At 46.5% G+C, this 17,511-nt stretch overlaps 6 protein-coding genes across 14 annotated transcripts; 3 read left to right on the forward strand and 3 right to left on the reverse strand.

Annotated features, from left to right (window-relative positions):
* Positions 1 to 50: 50 nt before the first annotated feature.
* On the forward strand, positions 51 to 3,346 carry LOC121595379 (glyoxylate reductase/hydroxypyruvate reductase-like). Of its 8 annotated transcripts, none has more exons than XM_041919308.1 (5): positions 1,504 to 1,565; positions 1,764 to 1,900; positions 1,984 to 2,085; positions 2,175 to 2,947; positions 3,039 to 3,346. In XM_041919308.1, the coding sequence occupies exons 3-5, from the start codon at positions 2,003 to 2,005 to the stop codon at positions 3,158 to 3,160; spliced, it is 978 nt and encodes a 325-aa protein (XP_041775242.1). In that variant the 5' UTR covers positions 1,504 to 1,565; positions 1,764 to 1,900; positions 1,984 to 2,002; the 3' UTR covers positions 3,161 to 3,346. The 8 variants fall into 8 exon arrangements, with proteins under 8 accessions (XP_041775234.1, XP_041775235.1, XP_041775241.1 ...); XM_041919305.1 differs by having other exon boundaries at positions 1,505 to 1,565; positions 1,661 to 1,900; XM_041919300.1 differs by lacking the exons at positions 1,504 to 1,565; positions 1,764 to 1,900 and adding an exon at positions 51 to 196.
* A 78-nt stretch (positions 3,347 to 3,424) lies between these two features.
* LOC121595382 (glyoxylate reductase/hydroxypyruvate reductase-like) lies at positions 3,425 to 4,903 on the reverse strand. Its single transcript, XM_041919315.1, has 4 exons — positions 4,820 to 4,903; positions 4,004 to 4,749; positions 3,816 to 3,941; positions 3,425 to 3,594 (listed from the first exon to the last, which is right to left on the reverse strand). The coding sequence occupies exons 1-3, from the start codon at positions 4,888 to 4,890 to the stop codon at positions 3,817 to 3,819; spliced, it is 942 nt and encodes a 313-aa protein (XP_041775249.1). The 5' UTR covers positions 4,891 to 4,903; the 3' UTR covers positions 3,425 to 3,594; position 3,816.
* A 679-nt stretch (positions 4,904 to 5,582) lies between these two features.
* LOC121595381 (glyoxylate reductase/hydroxypyruvate reductase-like) lies at positions 5,583 to 6,852 on the forward strand. The gene is made up of 3 exons (XM_041919314.1): positions 5,583 to 5,804; positions 5,876 to 6,642; positions 6,711 to 6,852. Exons 1-3 carry the CDS (start codon positions 5,656 to 5,658, stop codon positions 6,833 to 6,835), a joined length of 1,041 nt encoding a protein of 346 aa, XP_041775248.1. The 5' UTR covers positions 5,583 to 5,655; the 3' UTR covers positions 6,836 to 6,852.
* Positions 6,839 to 7,784, reverse strand: LOC121595383 (28S ribosomal protein S7, mitochondrial). Its single transcript, XM_041919316.1, has 2 exons — positions 7,627 to 7,784; positions 6,839 to 7,558 (listed from the first exon to the last, which is right to left on the reverse strand). The coding sequence occupies exons 1-2, from the start codon at positions 7,659 to 7,661 to the stop codon at positions 6,910 to 6,912; spliced, it is 684 nt and encodes a 227-aa protein (XP_041775250.1). The 5' UTR covers positions 7,662 to 7,784; the 3' UTR covers positions 6,839 to 6,909.
* An 872-nt stretch (positions 7,785 to 8,656) lies between these two features.
* On the reverse strand, positions 8,657 to 16,845 carry LOC121596813 (transmembrane protein 186-like). 2 transcript variants are annotated; one of them, XM_041922083.1, is made up of 3 exons: positions 16,338 to 16,845; positions 9,097 to 9,545; positions 8,657 to 9,025 (listed from the first exon to the last, which is right to left on the reverse strand). In XM_041922083.1, the coding sequence occupies exons 2-3, from the start codon at positions 9,482 to 9,484 to the stop codon at positions 8,712 to 8,714; spliced, it is 702 nt and encodes a 233-aa protein (XP_041778017.1). In that variant the 5' UTR covers positions 9,485 to 9,545; positions 16,338 to 16,845; the 3' UTR covers positions 8,657 to 8,711. The 2 variants fall into 2 exon arrangements, with proteins under 2 accessions (XP_041778017.1, XP_041778018.1); XM_041922084.1 differs by lacking the exon at positions 16,338 to 16,845 and adding an exon at positions 10,777 to 10,865.
* On the forward strand, positions 9,670 to 12,915 carry LOC121596812 (transducin beta-like protein 3). Its single transcript, XM_041922082.1, has 2 exons — positions 9,670 to 9,807; positions 9,888 to 12,915. Exons 1-2 carry the CDS (start codon positions 9,674 to 9,676, stop codon positions 12,253 to 12,255), a joined length of 2,502 nt encoding a protein of 833 aa, XP_041778016.1. The 5' UTR covers positions 9,670 to 9,673; the 3' UTR covers positions 12,256 to 12,915.
* Positions 16,846 to 17,511: the final 666 nt, after the last annotated feature.

Here is a 17,511-nt window from a genome sequence, read left to right on the forward strand (position 1 = left end):
AAATTTGGCGGGAGTGCTGGTGGGGGAGGATTTCTTACCGGCTTAATGCCATTTATTGCGATAAGATGCTGTGCATATGGTGCCAGTCTTGCACTCATACAACGATTCGATCGGCTTGTGAGAGTGTAGGTCAAATCTGGTCAATCCAGTTTCCTACCCGGCAAAGCCGGTTCAACCGAACGCGTCGCGGTCAAAGGTATGGTGCCGTTGTTGTGTTCGATTTATGCTCGAACCAGTTAAGTTATGTGTTGTCGGTCGACGTTGAGCCACGTTCGGACATTCTGTGGTTAGTTGCAGTTTTTTGGTAAAGTAAATCTTGGTGAAAATGAGCTTCCGAGCGTTCGTGTTGATTTTTGCCACTTTGTGTTTGTGTGAAACGTTATCTTCTATCAGGTATGTTGTCTGCTAAAAGAGATAGAGTTTGCGAGGCTCTTTAAGTATGTGACTAATGAGGGAAACCAACAATCAAAAGGCTGTAGTATTTAAACGCATTTATTTTGCAGAATTGAATGTCTCCACTTGGTTATCTTTTTTGGTTGCAGTAGCTTCATTTCATTGCAGCACTGACGTTCATACTTTAATTCTTCAACAAGTAGTAGGGCAAACCTGAACTAATGACCTCGCTGGTCTTGTAGAAGAGTGGATAAATGTATGGGTTAGTAACTAGAGATGCAAGAGTAACCATTTAAGAGCGAATATCTAGTAGGTTCGTTTCATTCTTCATTCGGAACGGTCGGAACTAGGTGCAAAACGTTGAACCTAGTTGGTTCATTCGGAACAATTGGAACTGTTCACAGCTAGGTACTAAATCTTGATTAAGAAATGAAGTCGGGGCAATCGGAATGAATGGAACAGTTACAACGGATGGAACGATTGAAACGGTTGGAACCATGGGAACGGTCAGATATCAAATATCAGCAATCATTGCTATAATCAATTTACAAACCCGTTACGTTTCCGTTCCTATAAGACTTGAACCTAATTGCATTCTGTTCTAAATATTTCAATAGCAACACGACATTTTTGGACTGTTCCTTCTGAAAAAAAGAAAATAAAAATTGTCCCAACCCTTTTATTCCTGTTTTGGGTTCGATTCTCCTATGGTCTGAGAAACCAAGTTAGGATAAGGATAAGTTTGTTTGGGATCATATTTATTCAAAGCTAGTTCTAGGATCGGTAATAGGTTCGGAACTGAGACAGGTTCAAATAATGGTTTAGCTTCATGATTTGTCAATGACTAGTTTTTAGAACACAGTTGAGAGGCACTACCGAAACCGAAATTAGTTGATTTCCTATTCCGTTCCTGTTATAAAACCAACCATGATTTCATAAAAATTTAACATTTTTAACATAACAAAAAATAAAACTGAAGCCATGGGTGCTTTTTTTTTCTGGCACGCACTGTCTATTGTGACTACTGTCATCGGGCGCATTGTTTACATATCATTCGACGGCAGCAGATCACAAATCAGCTGTTTAGTTTCACAGAAACAATCACAGCAAGCACTGGTCGTAGGAAGGAAGGTAAGATAACAGCGTGCACAACACACACGGCAGCAAAGAAGGTAGGCCAAGAAAAGCCAAGAAATTACTGCAGGGAAACCAATGTGGACCATACGTTAAACTACAACCATCCAAGAACAGTTCGATATTTTCATAGTTTTTTTGTTTTATCTTCGTTACACACACTTGAACCGCGCCTTGCTACAAAACACTTCAAAACGGCGCACTCTGCTCCCGTTGATTGTTGAGTTAATATTTAGAAAGAAGAAGAAAATTATAATCACCACCGCGCACTCCCGGAGCTGTTGATAACGCGGCTGGGTTGCGTGCCATTGTGTGCGTGTGAAATTAGCCCAGCGGTGTGTAGTACACGCGAATCGGGGCTTCAGCGCAAAGAGTAATTAGCCCCGAACTAGGAAGGCATTCTGTCCCGTCGTACGACCCTTACACGTTTGTTTAAATCCTTTCTTTTTTTTGCAGTGCTCAAACCGCATCAACAATGGTCAACTCGGGACAGCGGCCGGTCGTGCTCGTAACTAACAAGGAAACGCCGGAAAAGGGTATCAACAAACTAAAGCTAAAGTAAGTAAACGACTCACACACGCATACTGTGGCCATGTTCATGATTTGCACCTTTCTAACGTCCTTCTTCCCACCCCTCTCCTTCCCAGGGCTGATGTAATCTTCCCGAAAAGCCATCCTGCCACACGCGAGGAAGTGCTCGAGCTGGCGGGCCAGGTCGATGGCATCATGTGGGTCGGCCATATGCCACTGAACGGTGAGGTGCTGGATCGGGGCGGTTCCCGCCTGAAGGCGATCTCCACCATGTCGGCCGGCATGGATTACGTGGACGTGGAGGAGTTCCGGAAGCGCAAGTTCCCGCTCGGCTACACCCCAATCGTGCTAAACGATGCGGTGGCCGATTCGGCCATCGGGCTCATGATTGCCGCCGGTCGGCGCTACCACGAGGGCCGGCTGGCCATCGATCAGTCACAGTGGACGGGCGGCCCGCAGTGGCTGCTCGGGCAGGACATTAAGGGCAGCACGGTGGGCATCATCGGGCTGGGCGGCATCGGGCAAACGATTGCGAAACGCCTCAAAGGGTTCGACATTGGGCAGCTGCTGTACACGGGCCGTCGGCCCAAGCCGGAAGCGGAAGCGCTCGGCGCCAAGCTGGTACCGCAGGACGAGCTGCTGCAGGAGAGCGACTACGTGTTCATTACCGTACCGCTCACGAACGAAACGCGCCACATGATCAACGAGAGCACGCTGGCCAAAATGAAACCGACCGCCGTGCTGATAAATGTGGCCCGTGGTGATATCGTCGATCAGCGGGCACTGGTGGCGGCACTCAAGAACGGTACGATCTTTGCGGCCGGATTGGATGTGGTGTCGCCGGAACCACTGCCCGCGGACGATGAGCTGTTGCGCCTTCCGAATGCAGGTAAGCCTACGATGCACACTCGAAGAAGAGCCCGTCAGGAGAGTCATGGTAAGAAGCACTTTCTTAATGATTTTTTTTTTATCTCGTTCAGTTGTTATCCCCCACCTGGGCTCGGCCACCGTGCAGACACGGAACAATATGGCGGAAATTGCTGCATTGAACGTGCTGGCCGGCATCGCGGGAACACCCATGTTCTCCCCCTATCCGTATTAATCATTCTATTACAGTGTGTTATAGCGAATAGAACAAAAAAGAGCCGGCATTTGTTTTTGCACCCCGTTTTGCATTTGACCAACCAACTAATACTTAACTTTAGGCAACAACGACTTAGAGCGAAGGCAGCATTATTCGGGAACAAAGATACTAACAATGATACAAAAAAGGCTGAAGTAGAAAATATTCCTTGAGGCAAACTGACCAAAAAAATATGAAATAATCAATCTTGTGAAACGTTAGTACAACATTTTAGGTTTGACGGTCATTGAAGACTGATTTTATACTGCATCACTCTTTGTACACAATGCATAGGAAAAGGAGGATAGGGAGCATCACCTTGCAGCTGCTAGCATTGCATCCTAATACAACGGTCTATGCCACCACCCCATTAAAGTGCCTTTAAGAGCAAATGGTTGATGAAGTGAATGGACTTTTTTTTTTTTATTTGGCTCAACAACCGATGCCGGTCAAGGCCTGCCAACACACTTGAGGGGTTGGGTTTTCAGTGACTTATTGATATCCCCCATAGCAGGATAGTCAGTCCTACGTATTGCGGCACGGTCTAATTGGGGCTTGAACCCATGACGGGCATGTTGTTAAGTCGTACGAGTTGACGACTGTACCATGAGACCGGCTTCTGGACTTTATGGACTTTATTGCGTCTGAAATTGTGCTGGCATCGTTGTATTCCGCAAACCGTGCATTAAATTCTCCACCGCTCGTACAGCCATCTCGTCGCGCGTCCGTTTCGTTGCCGTTCCCAGGTGTGGTAGAATCACTGCAACAGAAGCATCACGTAATAAATGCAACAGTTTTGCTGCACTTCAAGTTGTATCTTACCACAGTTTGGCAGGTGAAACAACTCACTATCCGGCGGTAATGGTTCATCCGTCACAGTATCCAGTCCAGCCGCTCTTATTTGTCCACCTTTCAACGCATCCAGCAGGGCAGCTTCATCGACGATCGCGCCACGTGCAACGTTGATCAGTACGGCAGTTGGCTTCATCGCTGCAAATGCTTCCCGGCCAAACATCCGAACGGTAGCGATGGTTAGGGGACAGCTGATGAATACAAAATCCGACCGTACAAGCAGCTGCTCGAACGATACGAACTGGGCATGGAAGGATTCTGCGCTCGCTTTGGGACGCGGGCCACAGTAGAGGATGCAGCCGACATCGAACGCTTGCAGTCTTCTGGCAATCAATTTCCCAATACCACCGAATCCTACGATACCGATCGTTGATCCTTGGATGGGCTGACGCTGATAACATTCTTCGCCAGCGGTAGATAACAGTCGCTCGTTGACGGAAAGCATCAGACCGACAGCTAAATCTCCCACCGCACGGTTCGGGATGTAGGGTGTATGTCCCAGGGGAATGTTTCTTCTAGCCAGCTCCTCGACATCGACACAGTCTACACCGTTCATCGTGAGGGAAATCGCTTTCAGCTGTGCTCCGCATGCATCCAGGACCTCTCGGTCCAGCTTCATCTTGTAGCTCGTCCACAGCAGCCCATCAACGCCCGGGCAGAGATCGAGTATTAGAGCACGGGATGGGAAATCTACCGTTGGGACGATCACATCACATCTACCAAGGAAAAGGAGAAAGATCTTGCGTCTAGAAATGCTCGGTTTTTGGGGGTTTAAATGATACTCACTCCTTGCGCAAACGCTCCAATGCAACCGGCTGCACCTGATGATGCGTCACTAGCACTCGGGGGCGCCGCATGCTGACGGGAAAAGGGATGCTTTCGTTTTAGCGATGAAAAATATACAAAATACAACCGAAAATTAGCAAAAGCAGTAGAACTTTCATCGTGAAGCTATTTGATGATCACTTGCGGACAACAATCGTTTACCAACTGGCGTTTACTGGCGTGCGACTACTCGATCGATGGTGGAATTTATGTTGTGGAGAACACTATTAACTGTACTTTTGATACTTGAAGCTTCCCAATCAAAAACTCGCATTGTGCAACGAACCTTTTCCATGGGCATGGGGAAGGTTGATGAAAGTGTGTTAAGAAGATCGCTCTTTATCAGCTGTAAATTTTTGATTGTCGAATGTGCACACAGCAATCATGCATAAAACAACAAAACACTATCAGAACAGTGGTTGTATTTGTTGTTTTGTATTTGCTAAGAAAAGAGAGTAAAATTTTGCTTACAAAGAAGACGCTTGTTTAAATTTTTGAAATCCACGATCAACCACGTGGTGATCATTTATTATTTTCTTATATTTTGTTTTATTTGTTTTTTTTTATGAATTCACAAAATAGTTTTGTATTTCAATAAAAAACTGAAGCATTGACATTTTTTTTCAAATCGGTCTTTTTAAAATTTCACTTTCATTGCTAACCCCACGTGGTGATCGTTTTGCTATTTTTTAAAATAAAAATCCTTCACTGTATTTTACAGAACCGTTTACCATTCAGCAACCCCGAGTCGAGATTAAAAAAAGTGTGTTTTCTTTAGCCGTTTCCCTCCACCAATCATGCGTACCGGAGTGGTACGCCTGGCACGAGCATTGCCAAAGATGCTGGACCCCCCGCTACAGCAGCACAGCTTCGGTGCCCGTCGTCCCAAGTTGGCCGTAACGTGTGCCGACATTCCCGTTCGCTACATCGATCTTCTCAAGCAAAAGTTTGTAGCCGTAACGTTGACCTTGCCCACTGAAGGTCAGTTAGTGACTCATTTTGTCCGCTCTCTTCCAGCTGCGATGTGACCGTGTGCCAGGGAACGAGCCGTGCCGACATCCTGCGCACCATTACCGGTGCCGAGGGTATTCTGTGGCTCACGGGCGATCGGCTCGATGCAGAAGCGCTCGATGCAGCCGGCCAGCAGCTGAAGGTGGTCTCTACCATGACGTCCGGTATGGATTACGTCGATGCTGGTGAGTTCACCAAGCGCGGCATTGCCCTTGGCCACACACCGAAGGTGGTGAACGATCCGGTGGCGGACATTGCAATCGGGCTGATGCTAGCCGCGGCCCGGCGGTTCCACGAAGGTCGGCTCAAGATTGCCACCGGTGAGTGGGAAATTCGACCGCAGTGGATGTTGGGGCAGGATGTTCCCGGATCGACGGTTGGCATCGTAGGGTTCGGCGGCATCGGACAAACGATACTGAAGCGTCTGAAAGGGTTCGACATTGGACGGTGTCTGTACACGGGTAGGAGCAGAAAGCCGTCGGCTGATCTGGTCGGAGCGTCCTACGTCGATCTGGCAACGCTGCTGCGGGAAAGTGATTTCGTATTCATCGCCTGCCCGCTGACGGGCGATACGGCAAGGATGTTCAATCGCGAAACGCTCGCGCTGATGAAACGGTCGAGCGTGTTGATCAATGTCGCACGTGGCGGGATCGTCGATCAGCCGGCGCTGGTGGAGGCGCTTCGCGAGGGGACCATTTTTGCTGCTGGACTCGACGTGATGACGCCGGAACCGTTGGATACGAACGATCCACTGCTATCGCTGCCAAATTGTGGTAATTATTTTTAATTATTTAAATCAATCTTTGAGATTAAACATCGTTAATACTCTTTTCCATTTCAGTTGTCGTGCCTCATCTGGGCACCGCTACCCAGCAGAGCCTTCTGGACATGTTTGCTATCACAGCAAATAACGTGCTCTCCGTTCTGGCAGGCGGACCACTAGTGGCACCGTATCAAAAGCGATAAAATACATTTTATGTTTACATTACTTTTTATTAACTCTGCCTGCCAGTCAAACCCAATCCGCTATCATTCTACATTTAGCTCCATCGATAATGTGCGTAGGCACGGTTCGCCTCACACTGACGGTGCAGCTCGTGCTTGCGCTTAACCACCTTGCCCTGATTGGCGGCCGCATCCAGTATCTCCCACGCCATCTTCTCCGGGAAATGCACCGTGCGCTCCTTCTCCCGGATCGCTTCCAGCAGCCACTTCATGGCGAGAAAGTACGATCGCTTCTCGGTGATCGGCACCGGCACCTGGTACCGCACGCCACCACGCTTGATCGGGGTCAGCTGTAACAGTGGGCGACAGTTTTCCACCGCCTGGTGCAGAAGCCGGCGCGGATTCAGCTCCAGCTTAGCCTTTTCCTCCTCCGACTCGGACAGATGGTACCGTTCCAGCTGTAGCCGCTTGATGTTTTCGAACCCCTTCTCGACCAGGTCGCGGGCAAGCTGTTTGTTGCCCTGCTTCATTACATAATTTGTGAACTGGGCAACGAGCGGATCGTAAAACACGGAGCAGTTTTGATTGCTGAGGGCGGCCTTCACCGGGACGTGCGATACCTTCGACAGGTCGCCGGTTTTGTGCAGCTCCTCGATCTTATCCCTGTTCACGATCGGTTCGATAAAGTGCGGCCCGTACTGGGACATCCGGGCGACCGGCACGATGCACTGGGCAGCCGCATGCCTGTGAGGGGGTGTTGGATGTTTTTGTGTGGATTAGCAGCGATAGATATGGGGTTGTTGATGTTTTACCTTTGCCACACGGTGCACGCTATCTTTCGCAGCATCTCTAACGATAATTCAGTGCAAAATTACATGAAATTAAATGCAAAACATTACTTTTTTCGTGTGCGGATATCGCCGCCACACCGAACAGTTGATGTTGATGCGTTTGACAGGACGTAAACATTGGAGCGGGGGAATGTCAGCAATGTCAATTTTCAAAATGACAGTTTAGATAGTTTGTGGAAATCAGGAATATGAATAATTTGTGCAAGTGCGATTGGAGAAGTTTTCAATACAAAATGTGATTAACGAATATATTTTACTTCATCTAGAAATCAGCATTTTTGACCTGGATTCCTATGGTTAAGATAACGAAACAATATTACGCTCAATTGTATGGATTTTATGGGCCGAGATAGACACAGTGTCGGTTCTATCGATGGGAAAAATGAAGTTTTTGTCGGAATCGAATCCGGATAGTAGGTCTGAAATCAGTTTTCCAAATCGATTCCGGAATAGGCCTAGGAATTCCGGAATTGGAATCGGCTCTGGAATTGATTCCGGAATCGAAATCTACTTAGGAATCGGAATCGAAATCGGCTCCAGATTCGGAATTCGCTCCGAAATCAGAACCGGAATCGGTTTCGGAATCTCCATGGGAATGGGCGTTTGGGTCCAATTATTCTACGTATTGATAGCCGCAAAAAATCAAAACTAACTTGTAAACTATCCATTCTCATGGAGATACCCGGACGGATTTCGCTTCTGAAATTTCATATTTCAATTCAAGAACTGATTCTCATTCCAGAGCTCCGGAATCGGTTCCACAATCTGTACTGGCTCGATATTGGGTTGGGAAATAGACATATATTCAGATTCACTGGCTGGAAAGGACTCGCTACGGATCAGTCCCTAGAGCAGCAATGGTTTTGGAATAGTAGACGGTTCAATACAGGATCAAAATCAGTTGTAGGATAGAAACAGGCTCATAATCAGTTATTGTTCCGAGAAAGATACGTTTAAAATTATGATAACTTATGTATGATAATGCAATCTGTTTAAATAATTTACAAACAATCCATTTTTATTCATTTCTACCCATCTCTTGCTGCTCACTTGCTAACAACATCATGGCCAAATACCTTGTTAAACGCATGCACGTCGTATATTTCACCGTACTGATGTACCAGCTTGTACACATCGCCGTTCTCGTGGTTTTTCACCGGGAAGTACATCTTCAGAAAAGATTTGGGCAGCTCCGTTCTGGACACGAGATCGTCCACCGAGTAGATGCGGTTCTGCCGCTTACCCTTCGCGTCCAGGAACGATATCTTCACTTTGCTCAATCGATCGTCACAATACACGAACCCGACCAGATTATCGGTGATCATTCCGAAGAGCGAAAGAGTCAGCGATGTGGTAAAGCCTGCAATAAGCAAAATAATTACATTCCGAGTCTGGGCAGTTAAAGGGATTCAAAACGCAAGTGAAACAAACCAATCGCTCCTACAATCTCGGCAGTGGTCATCGACCAAATATCCATGTAAGCGAGCCCGATTGATATGGGAACGGAAACGCCGGTGCAAACCATGGGGTAGAATTTGAGCCTTTTCAACGAAGCCGTCAGCATGATTGACGGGAAGTGGTAGATTGTGGTCCAGTTTGTAGCGTTGCTCTCATTATCCTTTTCCGTCGAGGTTGGGGCCGGTTGTTCCGTACTTGCTAGTGCAGAGTTTGTGGAACAGTGCCGTACGAGGCCACCGAATGCGAGTTTGTTGATGTTTTGTTGCTGCAAACAGATCGCCTGCCGGTGGTGGATCAGTGATGATATAACGCTGCCCTTCTTCGTGCCTAAACTTTGCACGAGGCGTAATGTGCGCAGCATGTTGAGGAAGTATTTTTTGCGCAATGTATTTCAGTTACAATAAGCCTTGGAAGAAGGACTGCTGTTAAATTGGACGAAATAATAGACGGGAAGTTATTTGGTGCCGATTTGTTTTTCTATCTCTCCACTTTTTGACAACCCAAAACGAATGGAGTACTAGAATGACAGATGTCGAATGTAAACAAACCAATGTCATTCGCCATGCACAAATGTCACAACAAACTTCTCGTATCAAAACACGTGCGTCGCATTTCCCTACAATATTTCGAAATTGTACAAGAAAAACCGGACAAAATGAATACTAAAGTGAAACTAAAAGAAGTGTAAGTGTTTAATGAGTGATAAAATCTCCACAAAAACAATCGTAATAAATTCCTTCCCCTATAAATTCTGGTTCTCGTAGGTACGAGGTCAAACAGCAGTACAAAGCGTTCTACACCGGCGGTACGATCGTATGGAAGCCGGATGCACAACAATTCCTATGCTTAAACAATGGAACCATTAGCATCGTATCGATCGACAACCTGCACGAACCGGTCGCACTGGGCGAGCAGGAGACGGACGGTGAAATAGCGGAGGATGTTATCTACACGTTCGCCGTCAGCAACACGGGCAACAGCATCGTTTCCGGCCACCGGTCCGGGCTGCTCAAGCTGTGGGACGGTGAAAAGCACACGGTACAGAAGATGTGGAAAACCGTTCACCAGGGACCGATCTCGCGGCTGGTGTTCAATCCGACCGACAGTGTGATCGCGAGCGGTGGGTCCGACTCGACGATACGCTTGTGGGACCCAACGGAGCAGGTGTGTCTGGGTACGCTGCGCGGTGCGGAAGGATTGATCAACGTGATCGTGTTCCATCCGTACGCGGACAGCAAGATAGTGGTGGCGGTTGGTGATGATACGAAAATCCGCGCATGGGACTACGAATCGCGCAAGCAGATCAAAACGTTCGAAGGGCACTTTTCGCGCGTGACGGGTGTGTCGTTTTCCGAGGACCGAACGCACCTCGTCTCGGCGGGGCGGGATAAAATTCTCATCCTGTGGAACTTTGAGTCGCAGCAGGCAGTGAAAACGATTCCCGTGTACGAAACGCTCGAATCGGTGGTGGTGCTCCCTGCCGGATTGCGCGTTGGTGGCATCAAGCTGAAGAAGGGCAAAGTTTACGCGGCATGCGGTGGCGAGGAGGGATTGATAAAGGTGTGGGAAATGACGGGCGCAAAGATAATCTTCAAACAGTCGAACAGTCTCGTGGCGAAAGCTGCGGAAGAAGGTGGGCTGGCTATTACGCACCTGTTCTACAGTGAGCCGCACGGTCGGATGGCGGTCGTGTCGGCCGACCACAACATTCTGGTGCACGATTGCGAAAGCTTCGACTACGTTCACCAGCTGTCTGGGTTTAGCGACGAAATACTGGACCTGATTCTGTTCGGCAAGCGCGACCAGCACATCGCCATGGCAACGAACAGCAGCGACTTTAAGGTGTACGACGTGAGCACGATGAACTGCCGGTTGGTGAAGGGCCACACGGACATTGTGTTGTCGCTGTGTGCAAACGATCGGTATTTGCTTTCCTCCTCCAAGGATAACTCGATCCGCCTGTGGAGCTTTACCGAGGAACCGTTCACGATCAGCTGCGTTGCGATCGGGCTGAAGCACACGAACACGGTCGGGTGTGTGACGCTGAGCAGGCAGGGCGGTAATTTCTGTGCCAGCGTCAGTCAGGACCGTTGCCTGAAGACGTGGAAAATACCGAAAAAGTTTACCACCGAAGAGGACGGCGAGCTGCCGCGGCTACAGTGCAGCCTGACCGCGTTGGCCCACGAGAAGGACATTAACTGTGTGACCATTTCGCCGAACGATCGGCTGATAGCTACGGCTTCGCAGGACAAAACGGCCAAACTGTGGGACGCGAGCGATCTGAGCGTGGTGGGCGTGTTCCGCGGCCATACGCGCGGTATCTGGGCGGTACGGTTTTCCCCGGTCGATCAGATACTGCTCACCAATGCGGCCGACTGCACCATCAAGCTGTGGTCGCTGGAGGACATGACCTGCCTGAAAACGCTCGAAGGACACGACAGCTCGGTGCTGCGCGTCGAGTTTCTCTCCAACGGTATGCAGCTCCTGTCGGCGGGTGCGGACGGGCTGGTAAAGCTGTGGTCGATCAAAACCTCCGACTGCGTGCAGACGCTGGACCGGCACGATAACCGCGTCTGGGCGCTGTGCGTGACGCGGGACGAGAGTGTGTTCTACAGCGGTGGCTCCGACTCGCAGCTCATCCAGTGGCAGGATGTTACGGAAAGCAAACGTCAGCAGGAGCTGGACCAGCGCAAGGACACGCTGCTACAGGAGCAGGAGCTGAGCAATCTGTTGAGCGAGCGGAAGCTGCTGAAGGCGCTGCGCCTGTCGCTCAACCTCGACCGACCGCTCAGCACGCTGAAGATCGTTAACGAGGTGATCCGAACGAAGGAGCAAGGCCTGGAGGACACCGTGCGCAAGCTGTCGAACGATCACAAAGAGCGACTGCTCCGGCACGCGATCGAGTGGAACACAAACAGCAAAAATTGCCGGCCGGCTCAGCTGGCGCTCAACGTACTGCTGCAGGAGACGCTGGCGGGCCGGTTTCAGGTAAGCGAGCTGAACAAACACCTCGAAGCGTCACTTCCGTACACGGAGCGGCACTTTAAGCGACTCACCGAGTACGTAAAGGACCTAAAGTTTGTCGAGTATTCGCTGCGCTGCATGCAGCCACACGCGGCTAGGATGGATTAAACGTGCACCGAAACAGCGGGTAAATAAGGAAGCAAGAGATGAACCATCAATAAAGAAAAGCGCTATTCGAAAGATGGGCGCATTTTAAACCATTAACTGCCTGTACGCCCTCTCAGCATCTTGTCGTCGGTTTTCTATTGCGTCCGTAACTATAACAGCTTATTGTTGGTTTAGTTTGGTCACCTGAGCTGCTGCTGCTGCCGCCGATGGGTGGTGTTCTCCACCGTAGCGGTACTAATCCCGGCCCCACAAGTAAACGTACTTAATTTATTCACAAACATCTGTTTACCCACCGCGCTTCTGTTTGGACAAGTTAAGTGCCGCACTCGGCCCGCGGATGTGTTGTGTTGTGCGCGCACTAATTAAACTGCTTTTAACCAGCGCAGACAGAGCGCGGTCGACCGTGGAAGTAAGTCAAGTTTAAGCTAACACGCTCAAAGGGTAAAGGGCTTTGGTTTCTCTAAAGGTTCAAAAACATAGGGCATTGGAAGTAATTTGAACTATTATGGCATTAGTGTTGTTAGTTCGTAAGTTATGTATTAGAAAAAAGTGAATTGGTACACGCAATTATCTTGGTTTTTGTTGTCAACGTTAGCTATTTTATGCCCAAATTTAATTCCACAAATGGTTTATATTCACATAACATTCAGTGGCGGATTAAGGGTATTGGGGGCCCTAGGCGGAAAGACGAGTTGAGGCCCCCATTTTTGCTGACGGCTAGTCCGCCTACCGTTAGATCCGCCACTGATAACATTACATGGGAAAAATAACCCCTATGGTTAATTAGTTTCGATCAAAGATGATCGATCCTACAAACAATTTGGATTAAGATTGAAAGATGTCCACAGTATCTGTCTTTTAATCTTGTTTTGTGTGAAATGTTGAAATTAATTTTAATTTTAATTTTTTTAATTTGAAACTATAAAACGCAATATTAGAAGATTTCAACATGTTTTTTTAATAGAAAAAAAGATATTCCATAAATTTCGGATCCATTGTTAAGATCTTCATCACTGTACATATTCTACTAAATTTCCTACAGTTTTTCGTACTCTAATTCCTGCGCCTGGAAGATTCTTGAATCTTGATGGATACATGAATTTTGAATCTATAGAGAATCACGAATCTTTAGAGATTCGATTGAAGATTCATATGAATGAATCATAATGCAAGATTCATAATAACCCAACACTAGTATGGAGTGTTGACTGGAACTGGAATTGTATTAGTTCCACATACGGACCAAGTATCGTGCCGTACCCGACAGTTCCAGGTACTGTTCTTGAAAATAATTGAAATCGGGAGCTATGTATAATGAGCGGGTATAAGTATGGGCTCATGATAGGATCCAGTGCAGGTATGGGCTTATGATTGGTTCCAGGACCGGTATGAGTTTATGATATCTTCCAGGTCCTTTATGGGTTTATTTTAATTTCCAGGATCGATATCGATTCGTGAGTGGTTCCAGGACTAGTATGGGTTTAGTATCAGTTCCAGATCCGGTTTGGATTAAGTATCAGTTCCAGTTCCGATATGGATTCAGCATTAGTTCGATATGGGTTTATTATTGGTTCTAGAATAGGTACGGGTTCATGATAGGTTTCAGGACCGGTATGGGTTCATGATCAATGCCAGGGTCAGTAGGGTTACATGATCGGTTCCAAGACCGGAATGGTTTCTTGATATGTTCCAGGGCAGGTATGGGTTCATAATCAGTTATTGGACCAGTATGACTAGTATAGATTTCAGAATTGGTATAGGTTCAGTATCGGTTCCAGGACCGGCATAAGGTTATATGCAGTTCTTAAACCAGAATATGTATTGTATTGGTGTCAGGATGGTATGGATCAATATGGGTTTGGTTTTTGTTTTATGTCTCTTTAAGGTTCTTCATAAGTATCTCGTTTTAATTTGGTTAAAAGGCTATTAATTTTCGGCATAATCTTAAGAGTAAGGGGATCTTGGAAATTTATTTGCACAGCCCTGTATTCTGGCCAAATTACCTAGTTCCTAGTCAAATTTGGCAAGTAATGTGAACTCAAAATAATGAATAAATAATTTTTTTTATAATAATAAAATAATGGTCTAAACTGAGGTTTCAGGTTTGAAATTGCTTACATTTTCATTAATTTGAACATTATTTGTAATATTGGTATGCAATGCACTAATTTCAGTGGCTGCCATTGCCATTAGTTTTCGTATTTTAGCATGTAAATATGTACCACTTCCTGTCCACGTTTTCAGGCAATGTCTTTAACGCTTGACCTTTTGATTTGGCTATGATAATTGAGGATAAGGTCCATTGTGCAAAAAGTACATGAAATATAGAAAGAAATATGTAAATTTGATGACATTTTTAGCAATGACCATTTTTAATGTCATTAAAGTTTTTATTTATTATACGAAAATTAAAATAATGCATCTAGTGAAGAGGTTGAACAATTCATTATATTGTTTTGAGTTCTGACAAAATCAATATTTTTTTTTTGGTCAATTTAGTCGTAATATTTTGTTTTATTTTCATTTTCTTGTCATTTTCTCCGAAAACGTATAAATAAATATCTAAATACCAAAAGAACTAAAATATTGATTTGGATTCATGTAATCATTTTTAAATTACTACACAAACGGAAAATATACAAAGTAAAATAAAAATTAAACATCTCAACAATTGTAAGGAAATCCCGCAATTTATTGATATTTTAATGGAAAAAAGCATCTAATTCAGAAGTAGAATCGTCTATAAAATTCATTTCAATGTACATGTACAAATAAAATCAACAAAAAAAGAAGATGAAGCGTTTATTTAAAGTACACTAACTATATGTTTATCTCTACTTAATACATGCTATTGAAACTAGAAGCAATAATTAAAAAAACATAACATATCACAAAAACACCCAGCGGCGGATTTATCCATTCCGTGATCCCTAAGAGGTAGGTAGGTCAATATGGAGTACCCAAACCGCCCTCCTAATTATACGCAGAGTTAATGTATCAATATTAAACACTATTTCAAGGTTAATAGATCCCAGTTCTCGTTAATAATTTTCGTCACTGATAGCTTTTGTCTAACCTTGTTCCTGGAAAATTCTTGGCTGTATGCGATCTCTTACATTTGGGTCATTTTAAACAACTTGGGGTTCCTTTTTAGGTCCCCTTTGATTGCCAAAAAAATCAAATACATTCTTTGGTACATTTAAAATATTTTCTATTTATCAAAATGATCATCATTTGTGTGCTTTTTTAAAAAATGTTTCATTTAAAAGCCTTGTATGATGCCTTGTTCACACAGAATATGAACCCGAGCTGCAGCGATCCTTGAACGATCGTCTCAAAATCGGTTCAACGGTACTAGCGCAGCCCAGAAAGTAGCCATTGCCACCATTTCACCCGTTTATCAATGGGCCATATCAATACGTACGCAAATAATGAACTGCCACCGACCGAGATCGGCCAGATTTGCCCTTTCCCGCGCGCGCGCACATTAGTGCTGCAAAGTGCGCCTCTCGCGCCTGTAATTAGTATTCACATGCGTTCACGAACGGGGCAGCGCAAGCGGGGCGCATTGTCACCGTAATTGGTATGCTGGAGCCGTTGCCCATCTTCCGATATGGTTTAATTAAGTGCGACCTCCGCCCCGATCGCTACTCTCTACCCATTCCTCTTTTCAGGGAGGGTCGATTGTCCCGCGTAACCCAGACCATAACCTCGAACATCGCTGTAAGAGAAGGGTGGATCCCCCCCTTGGTGGATGGTTAAGATTAAGAGAAATGTCCTCGGCCACTAACCACTGTACTGTACTGGAGGAGCGCTAGGTAGGCGTTGGATACACACAGCGTCTGTTGTGTGTCAGCTAACGCCACCTTATCTGCTGCCAAAATCTCTTTTGCACGGAACTGCTCTATTTGTTCTCTCATTTGCAGTGAACCAATATTTGGTCTCCCCACCCGGGCGCACACTAAAGCTGACGTAATTTCGACCATGTTTGTTTGCTAGTAGTGTACACCCGTAACAGATGAGCAGGCGGTACAGCGCGCCAGTGTACCCACACTAATTAACGTAACGATTCAAATATTTACCTGCACGATATTTGGTGGTGAGAAGCGCGTCTCGCGTCCCGCTTGTGTGTTTGACTATGACAGCTCCTCTGTGTTGTTCGCTTTGTTCTGGGATCCAAGACGGCCGTATCTTGGACGGCCAGCTTAACGTACACTTAATTACGAGTCCCGCAACACGTGCTGCATTGCCGAATGGCCGCTTCTTGCTTGCTTCCTGTTGGTTCCATTCACCTTTCCCTTCCAGGACACTGATACGATCATGGAGGGCCACACTTCTGGATGAGGGTAAACATAATAAAAAAGCAAGTACGTCATATGCTCCCGCCCAAACACATCCCAAAACAACGTTTGTTTGCTGTGGCAGTTTTGCTTTCAACACAACAAAATCACACCACATTTCGAACACACCACGGCACCACATGACCCAGAATTTTCCGGATTGATCCGACTGGAGCGTTGTTGTTGCACCTTCCGTTGTGTACAATCGAAACCCAAAACATCCTGCACGCGTTACATCAAAGACGGCGTTTAAGGTGTTCGCCCCAGCGCCTACTAGGAGGCAAGTGCGTGAGATAACGGGAACGCTTTGCCGAAGGGGGTGTCGGGGGGTGTTTTCTAATGGCAATTACTTGTTCGTTCGATGGTACGCTGTTTTGTCATCCTGTGCACAGAGGGAGAAGGGTGGCAAGATTATGATCAGCGATCGTTGGCCGGCAGTTGAGCGGACGATTGTGGTACCCATTTCCCATTCATGGCTGTTTGTTTCGTTGGCCTCGAAATCTCGGACCGGGAGCTCCGTCTTCTCGGGAAGAACTTCCCCCTCCCCCCTCTTCTGTCGCCATATGGCTGCAAACGTTGAACAACGGGTTTTGGAGCTTGGAACGAGTGCTATTGAGGTGGAAACATAAAATGATCCCGCTGTGGTCGTTGACTCATCACTACAATGCGAACACTTGTTGGCGAAGAGCATTTCCGGTGCCCCTTAGGTAAGAGAAAACAATGGCGGAGGAGGAATTTGTTCATTGTGTTCAGCGCACGGGGAGCACAATGGACGAGAGAATTCAACTTGCGCGAGATTTAAAAAAAAGAGAGAACTTTTTTTAAGGTAAAATATATTCGGATTTCATTTTTATTTAATATATCCACATATTTTCGTTACAAACGGCCAGGCGCCTCCAGCTTGCTCCTTTGGTAC

Source organism: Anopheles merus, chromosome 3R (assembly GCF_017562075.2).
Source record: "Anopheles merus strain MAF chromosome 3R, AmerM5.1, whole genome shotgun sequence".
NCBI lineage: Eukaryota > Metazoa > Arthropoda > Insecta > Diptera > Culicidae > Anopheles > Anopheles merus.